Here is a 17,713-nt window from a genome sequence, read left to right on the forward strand (position 1 = left end):
ATATATATAAACATCTATTCACATATGTTTCAATTTAAATCAAAGCGCCTTTTCGGTGGAAGGTTTGTACCTTTCTGGAACATTCTCCCAAGAAGGTCATTGATGAACCTTATGTAAGACTTGAAAACGTAATCTTCATTTGGATACATTTCAATTTAAAATAAATGGCATCTTCGGTGAAAGGTTTGAATCTTTGACAAATACATTCAAACAGAAGACATGAAAAACACACCGTCTTTCAAAGTAAAGCTGATTTTCACTACGGCTTTCTGGAACATTCTCCCAGGAAGGTCATTGATGAGCTTTATGTAAGACGTGAATACGTAATGTTTGCCTCGGGAGATCTGAATGTCCTGTGCAGGGCCCATCCAAGATTGAGTTCTGTAAAGGAATGTAAATGGAAGAAGGGTGAAAGGGTGAAAGAGATAGGAAAATAGTGTAATACAGAATTAGAGAGTTTGGAATATTCATGGAAGTTAAATAAATGATAGTTTACACAATTTATTCAAGACGTCAATCAAGTTGGTATTACCTAGTGGTTCACGTTATACCGTTATCATTCTCTCAAACTAGATACAGATGAAACTAAAAAAGAAACACATGAAAGAACAGCAGAAAAGACAAGCAGCGCCAACCGTCGATAACTGACCTGCCGGTACACTTGACGGCCACTCGTCCTCCATGAACCTGCTCCGTTGTGGTGACCATGCTGAACCCGATATGGGACCAGAACGTCACTCCGTTCTCGAACCCGGGGTTCTTCAGCAGTTCCACGGCCGCTCTTGTTACTACGCCATTTGACAGCACCAGAACAAAAATGGCAGCGAAGACTGGTAAGTTCAAGATTTGGATTTTCCTGTAAAATTGTCCCTCTTCCGTTTTTCCCATGTTGTGGGGTTTAACGACGGAGAAGACACGACCAATCTGTGCTTCTTAGGTGCCGCAAAGACGAATGTATTTGGTCTGTGCAGTTCATTCCATATAATTTTCCTTATATTTATCTGAAAGCAGCAGCAAAAAAAGTTCTTCGAGATTTCTACATATCTTTGCAAAAACAACAGGCAAAAAAGACGTGAACGAAAAAAAAAATATTGAATGCTCTCACGTACGGCTCAGCACATACAAGAGATAGAGCGAAGGTTTGAAAGTGTAACTTACGTCTGGATCTACAGACAGTCGTGTGACCCGAGCCAGGTGCATGTTGACGCATGCAAGTCAAACGTGTCCTATGTCACACCGATAAGTACCTATAGGAATCAGTTAAATGTCCTCAGTGTCACAAAACTGCGGTCAGTCTCGTTACAAAACACAGCACTCTCACTGTTTTCTCTTCACTTCCAAGTGCCAACGTTTCTCTGCCAATTCTCAGTTATCTCTTTACTAAATGGACTGAAAATGTACACATGTGTATGAAATGCTATCGACCTTGAGGAATATTTTTTTTACCCTTTGAAAATCGAAGCCGTTACTGGCTTGAATGTAAACAATTTAGAATGGTTTACACTATTTTCAACAACAACGACTATCAATTTCATAATAACGCTTACATTTCCTCTATGCTGCAATTTTTATCCCAACGCTCGACTCCCCCAAATGTGTTTTAAAAGTTTCAAAGGCTTTGAAGAGGAAGAACAAAATTCGTGTAAGCGTATTTCCTGAGGGTCCAACGTCAGGCCGAGCTGAGTCTAGACACCCCCTAAACCGCAACCTCACGATTAAAAGCCCGGTAGGCTAACAACTAGACCACCAACAGACATACTGTTATTGAGAAAGTTGTAAGAAACTGTGAGCATAAGAAAGTGATCGGACTACAGTTACCACATCAGCAGAATCGTAGTGCGGTCAAAATTGGTGTCTCAACTTATTGTCAAGACACATTTTGTCAACTGTCGAACATAAACTATCCAGTTTTTGCACAATGACTTCTATCAATTTGTTTTGTAAACACCTGTTAGCTGTATTCTATAAAATTCCTTTATAGATATTAATGTAAACATCTCAGTGGGTGGTTTGTGCAGGTTTTAAGAGGTTTACTATACATCTCATGAGCTGTTACAAAATCTTTTTTAAAAGCAGGTCCGTCCTTTCTTATAATTGCGACACTGTGCTTATTAAATGCATGTTTAGAGAACCTTTAGTGCAAAAAAAATAATATTACAAATTTGTCACCAAAGACTGTCATTGGTGAGCAGTGACGCTGGCCACCATGCGTATTCAAAATGTATGTTAGAAGTGTTAGAAGCAAGAAGTGCTATAAAAATTCCCTTTGTCCACGTGACGGTGATTTATTGTATTTTACATACATTTATGAAGAAACGTTTTTTAATGTAATTTTAATTGTTGCGGAAAAATATAATGAAGTTAAGCCAAATTGATACAAACTGTGTTGGTGACAATGGATATCTGAGGAAAGTTGCGCTACGAATTTGATCGCACTAAAGTGTGCATTTTGATTCAAGAACGTCTCTGGCCATGACTATGAACGGAAAAAAATAATTTTGTACTTGAAGGTAACCACCCCTCTAAACACAAAGCAAGTCACGTCCAAGGCATAGATAGCATTATTTTTTTATCCAACATCAACTACTATAACAAAGAGAGTAAACCAAAGGAAATCGTAGCGAGCAACTTGTTATGGTCATAAACGCTACAACTCCCGCAGATGGCAGCGCCTTTCTAGTGATGTGCTTATCTGAATGAACTTAATATGATTAGCTGATTAAATGTTTTGTTTGGCATAGCTTGTGGCCTTCAAGCACTCTTCTTTTTAAGAACAATTTTCCCCAAACATAACACTTGTAGTCTGTTGGACGAGAGACAACGTCTGGATTTGACTGTCTTCAATTTTTGCTTCTCTGGCTGCGTCTGCTTTTTGAACTGTTTTTATTAAAAACTAGCAACAAACTATCACAACATGAGGCCACTGTGATCTATCAAGGCATTGGGTTTCTCACTGATCCACATTCAATGGGACAATCTTTCAGAGAAGTTTTCAAAGCATTTTTCTTTTCTTATCTTTTTTTTTTTTTTTTTTTTGCCTTTTTTTTGGAGGGGGGCACTCATGTTCCACTCCCACAGACCAATTCTGAATAGAAAACAGTTTTTGAGGAGCCGTGTGTTTGGCATTCTGACCAAGTATACTGTCCATCTCTGGTGGATTTTCTTTCGGTGACAGAAGATAAAATAATAAATAATAAATAAGATACTTTATTTATCACAGAAGGACACTTCGGTTTACAATGGCAAACATACATACATACATAAATACATAATTATAAATACGTACAAACATAAACACATGCATAAATACATACATAAATACACAATATTACACAAATACAGAATAGTTTACAGCCATGCCACTGTCGGCCGTCACTGTGCAGAACCCTGGATTTTGAAAAACGTTGTCGTGTCCTGCTCAAGGACACATCCCAGTAATCACCCATCTGATCCCCGTGTCGCCGACCTTTGCTTGACACAACTTGAGTCTAAACTCACTACTTACTTAGCCACTGGAGCTAGGGATTTCCTCCTCTCAAGAGAGAGAACTTAATTAAAGCAAGGAAAGTTCTATTACTTACAAAAAGCACCTTTCTGTCTTTGCCATGCTTAAGGCAGACCGACGTATCGGCAAAAATTATTAATTTTTACATTTTCGTTTAAATGGACGCCTATACCCATTCTGCATCTAGTGTCAAAGGCAGGAAGATATCAGTAATATCAGCACTATAAATAGGATATCTCCCTATGGCAAACAGACGTAACTGGAAGGGCCATGCCCATATTTCCAATGGCAGCGCGACGCAACTTAAAATCATAGAAAGTACAGATACGTCGCTCTGCCATAGCACGGCATTAGTGTGTCTAGTGTAAAAAGAAAACCCAGTGTCCTGCAAAATGACCTTTACTCTGAGTTGCGGGGAAAGGACACTGGAAAAAGCGACCTCTGTTCATTTGATAAAATAACTTAAAACAGCTGCGTGTGTGTTTGTGAGTGTGTGTATGTATGTATGTGTGTGTGTGTGCGCGCGCGCGCGCGCGCGCGCGCGTGTGTGTGTGTGTGTGTGTGTGTGCGCGCGCGCGCGCGTGTGTGTATGTGTGTGTGTGGGTGCACAAGCATACCCAAATCTATCCCATCCCCTTACATCCCCTCCCTCCCGCGTGTGTGTTTTTGTAAGTGTGTGTGTGTGTGTGTGTGTGTGTGTGTGTGTGTGTGTGTGTGTGTGTGCGCGTGTCTATGAAAACCCGCAAACACCTTTTTAAAAATCTTACACTCAAAATCTTAAACGTCGAAATGTTCAGGTGACGTTTCACGTGTTAATGCATGTGTGTTAGTGTGTGAGCATTCTTGCGTGCGCCCTGTGTGTGCGCACGCGCATGCGTGTGTTTGTGAGTGCGTGAGTGAGTGTGTGTGTGTGTGTGTGTGTGTGTGTGTGTGTGTGTGCGTGTGATAAGTGTTGATGTATGATTGTGTAGAAGCTCCTTGACAAAATTATGTTGTTGGTTTTTTTAAGGACAAAAATGAGGAAGGGGGTTGGCATGAAGCTGATATTATCCTTTATGTCTTGCAAAAGTTTAAGTGCTATTGGTCGATACTCTTTATTTTCTTAATTGCTTTCATTTTGCAGTCTATTATTTTTATTTACCATTACCCGTTCTTTTGACGAGCCACCTTTAACTTACGACACTATTGCCTTTCAAGAGAGTCAAAACTTCAAAGCATGGAGTATGTCGGTTATCTTTAAGTTCGCGGTCATGGAGTTGGGGCAGAAGCACTTTTGCCACCTTCGCCTGTATTAGGGACAAAAAAGTGAGATGGATGTTTAATGCACTCCGAATAGAATAAGTATTCAGAAAATTGAAACTTATTTCCCAGATGTCTGTTTACCTTAAGACCACCAGTGCAATATAGCACGAATCTGATAGATAAAAATCTTTATATTCGATTCATTGAATCTGGAAATATCTTGTCCGGAAGGACTTAGTTGAGGTCTGTAACAATCAAAGGCGGTAACGACTACTCTTTGAAGATGTTTCGACAGATCTGTTCTTATAAGGTTGGACTATGAAGCAGACGATCCTGATCCGATTCCCCAAAGTGGCGTTCTTCAGCTCGGATACCCATCCACCTCTGCCACTGATCTTTCCCTGATGGGTGTTAAAATCTGGATTTCTCGACTGGCACATAACTTTTTTCTGCTAAAAACGACGCGACACCCTTTTGCACCATTCTATTTTGATACATATTGCTGTTTTTCAGTCCATCGCAAATGTAGAAATAAACGACGGACGCAGGGAGCTTCTCTTGAAGGCCCCTGGCCCTGCTTTGGGGGTATATCTAGGATGAGATTCAGCAAGACAGAGGAGACCTTTTCGCGTAAGCAATGACAAAGCTTTTGTTATCGCGCTCACATACTGTTACTTCTCTATCAGACCGCGGCCGGCCATCCACACGGTGTCCTTGAACTCCTGTCTAGTAGCCTGTTTGCTGTCATTGCATACCGTGTCCTCTTTTTTCACAATTTATTTGTAGCAAAAGACAAAGTACGGTGGAATGTGAAAGATCTCAAAATAACAGAATTATCGTCATTGAGAAAGATAACACTCTCTTTTTTTTTAAACAGAAAGGGATCAGGAACGGGGGGGGGGGGGGGTGGCACCAAGGACAAGGACCGACAGTGACAGTGGCAGTGGTTCACCCTGTATCTGGTTTTGCTTCTATCTCGCCCCAGAAAAACTAAAAAGCGAAACGAAAGCAAAACAAAGACGCAAAACAAAATACCCACAGTTTTTCCAGAGAGAGCAAGACAATGTCAAACTGGTTCGTTCCTTGGCTAGAGTTTAATGAAGAAAATACGGCTCTTTTTAAAAACAAACTATCTGCAACTTAGAATTTGTGTTCTGAATAAATTATTTATAACTTCAAGTTTGTCTTTTTTTCAGACTTAGGACGACATCTCCGTTGACACTTCGTCAGTGGAAGAGAATCATTTACTGCTTGCTCTGTTTTTGATGTTGGTTTTTATTTTTATTTTTTCTGGGGGGAGGGGGGTTAATGTTGCTGTTATTTTATTGAGTTGTTTTTTTTAAACTGATACCCCTGTCGCTGTTTGGTGGGGCTGTGGATTGTGTCAGAGAATGTTGACAAAGAGAACAAGCAGGTGATCGTCGGGTGCTCTGGTGTGGTTTACTCCTTCTCTCCTGTCAAACGTCTACCGTCCTGATCTCTCCTCCTTAATGTTGTGCTTGTAACTCTTGTAACACCTCAAATCTTCGGCATTTATTGATATTTACGTATATGACCTAAGTGTGTTGCATGTGCCATAAAACGCTTATTAAAACTAAAACTAAAACTAAAAAGAGAACAAGAAAAAAGCAAAATAGACAAACAACCAAATATTTGGTCTATGAGTAAGAACTTGAGCCTACACAAATTAAACATAGGGCCCAAATGAGAAATTCGGCAATATGTTGGGTCTCTGCGTGAATTCAAAGAAGCCAATGTTGGTGGATTTCTCTAATCTGTCTTAAAGTGCGCCCTCACTGTTTTACATTTCGCTACCTCAGAGCTACTATGTTCTATCTAACATTTTTGGCCGTTTTGAGGTACTAAGACCATGAGGGGTTGTGGAAATGAATCTCAGACCCGAATATGCACATTACTGGTTAAGATCATTAATTTTTCTCGAGAGGACGTAAAAATGATTTAGAAATCAGTTTCCAAATTTAACTGTCAATCTAATGGTTAAACACTTTGATACACTGCAGAACTCGCGGAAAGAAGTCTAAAACTTATCAAAGCGAACCTTTACGATACTGGCATAACAAGCTTCATTACTCATTTTGACTGACAAACACTCAGGTTACGCAATATCTTAAATAATGCAATACAGAAAGACTGTCGCTATTGTTTGTGTGTGCAATGTGGTTAAAATTCCTTTTCCCTCCTATTCTCTTCACACCTCTGTTCTACCACACCCCACACCCCACACCCCACACCCCAGTAGAACAGGGCGTACCTCTTTTCTTATACATCAGCAGCTAGATGAGGTAAACGTGAGCCCTTCATTTGGAACTTACTAAACCTGCCACCCACATTTCTACTCTCTGTTGGACCACATTTGGGTCACCGTGACGTCATATGCGAAGACAAGTTTGACTTCTTTTAAGAATGAGTGGTCGAGATTACATTTACCAAAGGCAGTATGCTATTTGCTGGATTGAATGTTGGGCGACCCTGGTTCGATTCTCAAGCGGTATTGATTTAATCTTTTGAACTCCGTCGCATAGAAGGTAGATCAGATGTCCTGATTATTTTCAATGACTTTTGCTGTATCTCAAGGGTCTACCCATAAATGTGACATGCGGACTGGAATGCTCTTTTTTAAAGCTTCACTGTTTTCTTGACACTGCCTATAATGCGTGTGGTTTTATCCGTCATCTTAACTTTTCCAAGCCCTGAATAACCATGTCTTGGTTGTCTGGGAGGTCGCAGAGCTCTCCACCGCCTGGAACTGCCAGAATAGCATCATCCTTGGTACACGCTTGTTAGATTAACATTTGAGAGACAATGTAGCATGAGCAGACTACCTTTCTATAGATTGACACAAGTGTTGACGAAGTTTTGCTTTGAAATAAGAAAAATATTAACTCAGTATTGTAATTGCAGAATGTACAGATAAAGCAACTCTTCGAAAATAGTGCCTCCAGGCACACAATTTTAGGGCTGTACTTCTCAGTCTAGTTCCGACAGCAGGTGGCCTGCGCCTGGACCCCCGTCTCGGGTCCAAACTTCTCGACTCCATTCACAGCAACACACGTATCTGTGCCTGCAGCGTTGGCTGTAGAGAGAGGGTGTAACTGTCAGCAAGGATTTGTGACAAAGAATCGACGACTAGATTTACTGGGACTGTTGTTTGCCCGTTTTTGGTTTCTAGTTTGTTGGGGGGGGAGATGATGAGATAGAGAAAAAGACACAGGAGAAGGTGGGAGGCTAGAAAGAGTGCTGAGGGGGGAGATTATCGGTTTTTTTGTGTTTTTTTGCTGTTTGTTATGGGGGGGGGGTAGGCGGTGTTTGTCTTTAAAAATATAACGCTGTTTGCTCAGTTGGTACATGTATCCTGTCGTACAACGGAGCAGATGATCTTCGTCCGAATATGCAACGGGGTATTCTGAACTTCAACTGTTTTGGGATGTTTTAAGGCTCTCTCTCCACTTGGCTCGGTCCTATTGTATATAGACGTTGCATTCGGAGATCTAGCCTCTTAAACAACCTTACAGTGCTACACAGTGAGACAATGACAATGACCTGATTTACTATCGATCATCTCCAAGGTGGAGCACTTGGTCTCCCGTCAGGACACCGAGCAAAGATGAAACATTTCATGAAGAATGAAAACAGGTGTTCGGATCCCATTGGTACGAACTTCAAACTAGTAAAAAGGTTGACCACGCTTGCTAATCCCCACATCATGGCGACGTAAGACTGAGAGTTATCTCGCCAAACTTTACACCAGATAGTCTAACATTTACACAACTATTTGCTGTATCACACCCAGATTAAACGCTCTTTCTATTGTCCTTTGTGAGTATACGTGTGTCCATCTTCGTGGATGAGTTCGTGAGTGTGCATGCATGTGTGTGTGTGTGTGTGTGTGTGTGTGTACATATTGTTGTGAGTGCGTGTGGATATTATTTTATGTACTTGTATTCGTCAAAATAATACACAATGAAAGAGACAGAACTCACTGTTGATAAATGCCCCCGCAGCTTTCGCATACTGTGAGAAGACGTTACATCCCGTCATGACGTAGCCATTAGGACACGTGACCCCAACCTGATCCGACTGTTTCTTGCCACTCGTCCCGGAGGTCACTGTGCGACATTGGAGGTTGGGACTCTGGCAGCACGCCGCGTAGGAATACACACCTGGTGGAATTTTGTGTGCGTGGGTGGGGGATAGGGAGGGAATGATTCATTAATAATTAGAGAACAGAACAAGCATGTGCCATTTGAAGAATTGTAAGGTATGACTGATAATTATGACAGATCAAACATGGAGTTGTGCAATGTCATGACAATCTATTTGATGAGAACATAATTTGATAATCAAAGCGAAATTAATTAGCTTTACTATCTACTTTCCTCGGGACGCCCAGACGCAAATGGGTAACTGGGTTTTTAGCAGAGACGGTGTGTGTGAATGACAGAGGTGTAGGCCTTACAGGTTGTAACATTGTATGCTTCCCATAGACCGAGAGGAATGTAGATTGAGAACTGAGAAAATTATAGTGAAATTGGGCAAGACTTGAGAGGAATACATGACTAGAAAAAGAAGTAAGAACGTCTTACTCACCGTTCCTCGGGTAGTCGTTCTGTCCCATACATGAGGTGTTAGTGAAGATAGTGCCGTCAGAGTTGTGGGAGTAGGCGAGCGTGGAGCAGCCTGGGGGACACACAGACAAAACACGTGGTCGGTCATGCAACCTCAAGGTGTCACAATTTATTTTTCTTTAGCTGGATGCTTTGTCAACTCTGTTGGTATCACGCTGGACTACGGAGAGGATGGCCAGAGTTCGGATCACAGACTGGGTATTCTTGAATTCCAATCTTTTTGTAGAGTTTTTAAGGCCTGAAACACAGACAGACAGACAGACAAACAAACAAACAGACAGACGGACAGACAGACAGACAGACAGACAGACAGACAGACAGACAGACAGACAGACAGACAGACAGACAGATAAACAGACACACAAATAGATAGATAGATAGATAGATAGATAGATAGATAGATAGATAGATAGATAGATAGATAGATAGATAGATGGATGGATGGATGGATGGATGGATGGATGGATGGATGGATGGATGGATGGATAGATAGATAGATAGATAGATAGATAGATAGATAGATAGATAGATAGATAGATAGCTTTTATGTTGTGCTTGCTTTTCCATTTTCTAAAATAAGAACAATGCAAGCATTACATTCATAGAGATGTCCTATTTTAAAATTACTGTACAGGAGTGCACGTGTGACATTTATTTTGGTAATATATTATGTAACAATATCTTAAATTTTTCTGTAAGAAAATTAGAAGCATGTAGTAGACTCACCTAAGGCATATGCCTGCCCCTGACAAGGCACCTCCACCTTGTCGTCCATCCCAGTACCAGAGGGTCCTGCCGTGCGGTACTCACATCTCAGACCCCGCACACTGCAGCACCGAGCCACGGCCTCAACCCCTAGGGGAAAAACACCACTTGGGTATGGTAGTGATACGTGTGGATAAACGTCTTGTGCTTCTAGAAAACATACATTGATTAACATCTTCTTCTGTTACTTCCAGGGAAATGTATATATCAGGTATAGTATTGAGCTGAGGGGTTACTCTAGAAGTATGGTTAAACATTTTGTAGAGAAAACATACATGGATATAAAGGTCTTGTACTTCTAGAAACAACACAATACATGTTTGGTAGTGTCATATGGAATAACACTAAACGTATGGATAAACATCTTGTACTGCTATAGACAACACATGTAGGGTTGTGAGACTGTGAATAATGCTAAACGTATGGATCAACATCTTGTAGTGCTAGAGACAATACAACACATACATTATGTATGATAGTGAGATGAAGAATAACTCTACGTGTGTAGATAAATATATTTATAGGTATGGTCGATAGACATGTGAATAATCATCTGGCACTTTAAAGGATAACACAACAAAACAGGACTGAAAAATTGTATTGAAATCGGTGATGACGTATGGATAAACATCTTGCACTCTGTGCCACAACACAACAAAGTTATGGATCTCAGGTGAAAAATGAATTTCCACGTGTGGATAAACATCTTGTACTTGTACTCTTGGAGACTTGAAGACTCTTAAAGACAGCACAATTTAGCGCGGATAAAATACAGTCTCGAAAAACAAGGGCCTGATTCTATGAAAACAATATTTCTTTCTTTAGCACTTAGGTCTAAAATAATTTACAAACCTAATTCAGTAAAAGATAAGGCAAATAACTGCAAACTTACCACGCACATTTATTAAGATGATAAAGGAAAATGTATAGCATACATGTCTATATTGTTGTAGATCTATATCTCTTTTGAATGTTTACGGAACTTCGACAGTTACTAAATGCGTAAAACAATTTTTTTTTTAAATTTTTGGGAATTTCCGCAGTTTTTAAAAGGGTAAAAAAATTTTTTTTTTAAAGAGGGGTTTTTCCCCCCCCCCCCCCCCCCCCCCCCCATCGACACAGTTTACATCATTTAGGAGATGTTCTTCGACTTGGGCTGAATAGGATAACACGACAACAGAAAGACCGACATACTCGATGTAAATCTTCAACACATGTGAATTGAACTAGGGCCTTCTGTGATAGACGGCTAGGTGCAACCTGCTACACTGCAGACGCCGATATGATGAACGACTAACCTGCAGCAGATAAGTATCCGTTCATTGCTCGACACGCCTGCTTTCCACCGGACATAAGAATTTCTTCCCCATCACGGTGCCAGTCGCTGTCCTAGAGACAAAGGTGTGGGGGTTTCAAGAGCAGTTGTGTGGAAATTGTCGAAAAATATGCTAGACAACAACCATAATAAATAATAATATACTGCTGTTGCGGCCTGTTGCTTTTGTTTTTTTCTTTATTAATCGAAGATTTAACGAATAGCGGTAGGGGGTGCTATGAGAGAGCGAATCATTTCTAGGGCCCAGGTGACCTATCCAACTAATGTCGCTTCCTGGAGATGCCTATCTGTGATGCACTATGGAAGGAGTTTGAGATAGGATTTCTTCAGTTTATTGGATCAACAAAACTAATGGAAGACAAGCGACGGTGAAGGCAAAACGTATTTATTTTATTAGACTAGGGATGGATAAAATATGGCCAAAGATCTTGAAATGGCTGCTTTCTAAATCAATGTTTCGGCGTAACAGACCTATGCTTGTTAGAAAATCTGCATTTTGACAAATTGAATGTTGCTTCTTTTGACCTGATTTGTACTTTCTGGTACGTTAATGCTGAGGCTGTATTTTTCCCAACGACCTTAGCAGAGGCTCGCATTTAAGTTTCAGTGGACATGCTCTTTGAGAATGCTTCTAGTATTTGAGTCTCAGGCTATCCCTGCAGGATATAAGAGCTCTTTTTTCAGGTGAAAATTTTGAAACGTTACACAGACAAGATGTTCATACAAAATAAAATAAAATATGCATGCCGTTTAAAGGGGGTAATGTTTTTATTTAAACTATAGTATAAGTTGCATGACTTTTTTTTAAACTGGTGGAATGACATGTGCCTGTAACCTTGCAAAACCCAACTGAGTGCTCCAAAAACAGTCTATGCCTCATGCACTGAATATATTTTCATTTTGATACGACAACTGAAAGTTCATGGTCTCGGGTCCTCGAGGGTCATCATCACCATCCAGTGCCTTGCCGACTAGCGTGGGCCTCCACTTCCATCTGTCTTGCGTTGCAGCAATGGTGTCTGTTGTTCTTGCTGCTCCCAGTCATGTTGTTAACTTGTCCAGCTGCTTTACCATCTGTCTCCCTCTGCCTCTCTTTACATCAAACGTGCCTGTTGTTACACTATTCTCCGACGCTTCTTTCCGCATTGTGAGTCCAACGAAATTTGCCTGTCGTTTTCGTATATTCGCCATAAGCTTTCGTTTGCAAAAGAAATTTGCTTCAACCAAGACTTCTTCATTTGTTTTTCTAACTGTCCACGGGATACGCAGCATGCTTCTTATGAACCACAACTCTGTCGCCTCATTTGTTCTTTCCTGCTGTCTATTGATTGCTCATGCTTCACACCCGTATAATAGGATTGGCTCGATGTAACCTTTTTTCTTATTTCCAGTGACAGATTGATGTTTGAGAGTATCTGTTTCATTTTGTGGAAGGCTGCTTGTGCTTGGCAAATGCGGCTTTTAATTTCAGTGTGACATCTCCCATCTGATGATATAATGGTCCCCAAATATTTAAAATGTTGTACTGGCTTGAGGGTGGTATCATTTATTTTGATATTTCAGGTTGGGTTTGGAGTTTTTCTGCTTATCACCATTGTTTCAGTTTTCTTGATGTTTCGGCTTAGGCTCATGTTGTCACTCTCTTGTACTTTGACATTTAACAGATTCTGTAGGTGTTCTTCATCTTCTGCTATTAGGAATGTGTCATCTGCATGTCTTAGATTGTTTACATTATGTCTCCCTATCGAGATACCTGGCATTTCTTCTATGTGTCTTGTGATATTATCCCTATACAGGGAGAACAGGTCGGGTGAAAGTAAACATCCCTGTCTGACTCCTCTTTTAATCTGTATGTATACGCTGGTGTCGTTTTCTATTCTTATTGCAGCGGTTTGATCCCAGTACATGTTCTTGATAATCCTTTAGCCTTTCCAGTCAATATTGAGGACTTCTAGCATGTCGGTGACTTTGTCGTGCCTTACTTTGTCGAATGCCTTGGTGTAATCTATAAAGCATAAATGAAGATCTTTCTGAACTTCCAGGGCACGTTCGAGTGTTGTTCTGATGACATATATGGCATTTACAGTGCCTTTCCCTTCAATAAATCCACACAGTTCTTGGTCATCGTGGGTCAAATGGGGCATAAAAAAATAAAAAAGGCAGGTAGTCTCCAGATAGGTGTAGCGTCCGTAATTTACAGATTCACCAAAAGGTGCCCTTGACCATCAATAGCCACTGGTTAGCCGTAAAGGTTTTGGTCTACAGAGTTATCTGACACTCTAATCGATCTTTGCAGAGGTCCTAGAAAAAAAATATGATGCCTTAAGTATACTTGTAAAGACTTTGACTGCACAATGTCTAAAGCGATTTCTTAAACGTGAACAAAACAGCTTGCAGGTATACTACCACATTTAATTTTCCTTTACGTGTTCTGACCTTGAGCCAACTAGAACAGCCGGTGAGGACCTCATCTCCCTGGCACGTGACTTGAGTAGTTTTACTGACGCCGACAGCAGAGGTTGGTGACCTGCGCGTGATGCACGTGAGTTGTGAGTTCTGTGACGTGGAGCTGGCCTGACCCAGAGTACGCAGGTTAGCCTGTGTGGTCTGTGGGTTGATCTGGACCTTCATGGTGAACGGGTCTATCTTCTTGGGTAACTGGATCGTATCTAAGATGGAATTGTGTTGGGTTTTTTAAATTGATACAGAAGTGCTCTTTCTATTCATGTACTTTTAAATACCTTTAAAACCTCAATATAATGACACATGCAAGTTCAGAACAGACATAAGATGGCGAAACAAAGTACAAAACATTTATCATTTTATAGTATTTAGAGATGGCCAGAAACCAAATTATGAGCAGAAATATTCAAAAGATAGCGTAAAGAACTTACAGCCGTTGCCAGAAACAGAAATCGAAACTGTTTTGTCCTGTGTGCCCAAACTGAAGGTGGTCCTCTTTATCGGCTTGCCCTTGTACCAGACCACAGCCTCGTAGTCTCCTTGGAAAGCGCGTAGGTTAAAGGAAGTTCCAGAGGCCAGGGACCGGTTCACGTGGGTGCTCCATGTCTCCTTGGTCAGCTCCAGGAACCGTTTGCCAGACTCGTTGAGCTGTTGACAAAGACGGCCGGGGTTTCAAGGTTCTTTTGTGAGACAGGTACGCTGAAGCAAATACGCACAGAAATGGCTATATGATGATGAAGATAATATGATAGACAGAGAACACAGACGAAGCATTGATGGATTACTAAAACAAATTGTATGCTCAAACTGACAGAGAGTATAAAACATAATGGTACTGCAGGTTATATAATACGAAACAAGAATCGAGTGCATTTATGTGAACTAGAAGTATAAATAGAGACATAATTATCAGATAGGTAGATAAATAGACAGACAGACAGACAGACAGACAGACAGACAGACAGACAGACAGACAGACAAACAGACAGATGGATAGACAGAATAGATAGATAGATAGATAGATAGATAGATAGATAGATAGACAGACAGACAGACAGACAGACAGATAGATAGATAGATAGATAGATAGATAGATAGATAGATAGATAGATAGATAGATAGTCCATACCGTAAAAAGGGATCCTTGCACAAGAGGCCTAAAAACATTATCATTGATCCAGAAGCCCCAGAAGATGACACCGTGCACGCCAGGGTGGGAGAAATACAAGCGGAGCACTCGCTCTAGCCTGGAGAAAATGAGCAACAGAAACCCAGGGGTAAATTTCATAATAATACACAGTGCGGCGTCATAAAGAAAAATTGAAAATGTAATCATCCGAGTATCGTGTTAAAGCATTTGCGCAACCTGCTCAAGCAGCATATCAATTTAAACCTAAATAAATGTTGCATCATCTGACACATTAATTGTTCATCTATGATTAGAGACGCCCGAGATATATTCACTCCAAATTGACCATTAAAAAATCAGGCTTGGCAAAATTGTGCCAAATCAAAGAATCGTAAAAGTGTGTTCGCACGTACATTGAGATGCATCAAACATTGGTGAAGTGGGCATGTATTTAGTATCAAATGAAAAGAGAATATAATTGTCTTTACAATGAACAGCATCATCTGATGCTTTAATAAGGTTTTTAAGGGGGTGAGGTGCACTTGGGACAAAAAAGAAAAGAAGGGCTAGAGAAAAAGGGAGACAGACAGACAGACAGACAGACAGACAGACAGACAGACAGACAGACAGACAGAGAAAGAGAGAGAGAGAGAGAGAGATGTATTAGAGAATCAAATAGAAGACAGAGTGAGGCAGGTACCATGCCACAAGGAGAAAACATTGCAATAACTTTTGATGATTCTCCCAGGCCTACGTACCAGTCAGCTTTGGTGTGCGGGTCGCGAACACCCAGAGTTAATTCGGTTACAAAAATAGGCAGACCTCCTTTCGCCACAACATTAAGACGGTACTGAGGAGAAGAAAGTAATGCAAAACACTCAGAACTGGTTTTCCAGTTTTGTCTTTCTGTCTGAGCATGTAGACGTCATTAAGGCAAAATCCTGCTGAAGACACATAAGCGAACAACAATGAATACACGGTGATAAACTTAAATTTCTGCAATAGATACACGGTCTGGATTCAATTTAAAAAAATTAAAATAACAAATAAAAAGGGCGTCTGCACTGACAGATACAAAACGGATGAGAAAAACAAACAACGAATGTAGAACAAGAATTCTATTCTTTGAACCCACGTTGCTATTTGGGTTTTTGGCATTTGCATGGACACATTCACAAGAGTCTGCCAGCGTGTCGGTTATAAAAAGTGGATTTGTTTGAACAATTTCTTGATCTTGAACTTGCCTATCTGGTGTCGTAGTCCAGTGTGCATTTATAGCAATAGCTGCTGAGGCACTGTGTGTATGCTTGTGTGTGGGTGTTTATGTGTATGTGTGTGTGTGTGTGTGTGTGTGTAAATGTGTGTGTGTAGTGTATGTGTGTGTGTGTGTGTGTGTGTGTGTGTGTGTGTGTGTGTGTGTATGTGTGTGCGTTTGTGTTTATGTTACACAAATGAATTTAAAAGTAAAAAGTGAGAATCTGCATGTGAGCTCTATTCTAAGCGTGAGTATGTGTGTCTGTACTGTACCTCTACTGGAGATAATGATAAGGTTGAGTTTTGGGGCTTAAAAGCGATAATGGAGTTTCAATACGGGTCTCAGTCGCGAGGAAAACAGTGAGGGTGAGTACCACTTTCGTGTTACGTTTACGATGGGCCTCGTTGTTGTCAAAAATACATCAGATTCATGCTTATGTACTGGTAGTCTTACTTACATAGATGCTGTCAGGGTTGGGCTCCTCGTAATCATTGAGATGACTTTGTACTCCGACCCCGCCAAGGCCGACATTGGCCGCCTTGAATTTCAGGATCTGGGTCAAATAGCTCTGAGGACGGAACGAAGGCAAATCGTGAATGTCCGACTAGCATTGTGCAACTGTCAAATTCGGTCAAACACGTTTTTACTCTCAAATTATGTTATTCACAAACGTAATCATAAATGGAGACCCTGTAATATATAAGATATTATACTCTATTCAATATTGGAGCAATTCTTTTAGATAATAAGAATTTTTTTTCTCATTTTTCCTCTGAAAATCAGTGTTCCTGCATACAAGGTAGTAAGCACGAATAACCATCCCTTGTACTTATCTCTGGAAAGGAAGGTGAGCTGCAACATCTTCTTCTTCAGGTGTCAGGTTTGGGGCAGACATTGACGATCACGGTACCTCATTTTATCAGCTCGGATTTTCTATGTGTGTTATTCGTTGCAAAGTTTTTCAGGCCATCTGTGTATGTTGATTTTTATCTTCCTCTGCTTCTCTTTCCCTCTATCTTTCCACACAGCAGCAGTTTCTCTAGTCCATTTGATCTATTCATGTTGCCAAAGAATCTCAATTTTCTTTTCCTGATGGTTCTGACAATGGATCTTTCACAACCTTCCCTTTGTAGCACTCCTCCATTTTTTCCTCTCTGTCCATGAGTTTCTGAGTATTCTCCTAAACTATCACATTTCAGCGGCCTCCAGTGTTCTCTCTGTGTCATTTGACCCCCAAAAGCAGTGCATCTGTGTGCCAAAGCGATAGTAAATATTTATCGGCTGCACTTGTTCCTAGAGGCCTGCTGGTACAGGATACTCTAAGGTATCGAATAAGCCTCCCTATTAATTTTCAGTTTTTTTGCGCACCCCC

The 17,713-nt window shown here is 40.7% G+C and overlaps 3 protein-coding genes across 3 annotated transcripts in view; all 3 read right to left on the bottom strand.

The window, feature by feature from the left end:
- Nucleotides 1-979, bottom strand: part of LOC101860256 (endo-1,4-beta-xylanase 3) — a gene marked incomplete in the record, with an annotated part of 20,332 nt that extends 19,353 nt beyond the window's left edge. Inside the window, 2 exon segments of the mRNA XM_035970440.1 lie at nt 233-381; nt 650-979. Of these exon segments, the coding sequence (XP_035826333.1) occupies nt 233-381; nt 650-888 (388 nt within the window).
- A 6,680-nt stretch (nt 980-7,659) lies between these two features.
- LOC101851421 (proprotein convertase subtilisin/kexin type 9) lies at nt 7,660-14,868 on the bottom strand. The gene is made up of 6 exons (XM_005101036.3): nt 13,931-14,868; nt 11,457-11,547; nt 10,120-10,248; nt 9,356-9,445; nt 8,749-8,928; nt 7,660-7,841 (listed from the first exon to the last, which is right to left on the bottom strand). Exons 1-6 carry the CDS (start codon nt 14,123-14,125, stop codon nt 7,741-7,743), a joined length of 786 nt encoding a protein of 261 aa, XP_005101093.2. The 5' UTR covers nt 14,126-14,868; the 3' UTR covers nt 7,660-7,740.
- Nucleotides 14,869-15,964: 1,096 nt separating this feature from the next.
- Nucleotides 15,965-17,713, bottom strand: part of LOC118477880 (endo-1,4-beta-xylanase 3-like) — a 3,377-nt gene continuing 1,628 nt past the window's right edge. The window contains exons 3-4 of the mRNA XM_035970441.1: nt 16,799-16,909; nt 15,965-16,030 (exon numbers count right to left, since the gene is read on the bottom strand). Coding sequence (XP_035826334.1) covers nt 15,965-16,030; nt 16,799-16,909 — 177 coding nt within the window. The remainder of the gene's footprint in view (nt 16,031-16,798; nt 16,910-17,713) is intronic.

The sequence above is a fragment of the Aplysia californica genome, unplaced genomic scaffold, assembly GCF_000002075.1.
Source record: "Aplysia californica isolate F4 #8 unplaced genomic scaffold, AplCal3.0 scaffold00269, whole genome shotgun sequence".
Lineage (NCBI taxonomy): Eukaryota > Metazoa > Mollusca > Gastropoda > Aplysiida > Aplysiidae > Aplysia > Aplysia californica.

What these genes read in the sequence shown, in the direction of transcription:
- LOC101851421 (XM_005101036.3), bottom strand. Translation starts at nt 14,125, where the DNA reads ATGAAGGTCCAGATCAACCCACAGACCACACAGGCTAACCTGCGTACT. An exon ending in GCTGTTCTAGTTGGCTCAAG is followed by an intron (nt 11,548 to 13,930) that starts GTCAGAACACGT and finishes CTTTGTCTCTAG; the next exon opens with GACAGCGACTGGCACCGTGA. An exon ending in CGGATACTTATCTGCTGCAG is followed by an intron (nt 10,249 to 11,456) that starts GTTAGTCGTTCA and finishes TTTTTCCCCTAG; the next exon opens with GGGTTGAGGCCGTGGCTCGG.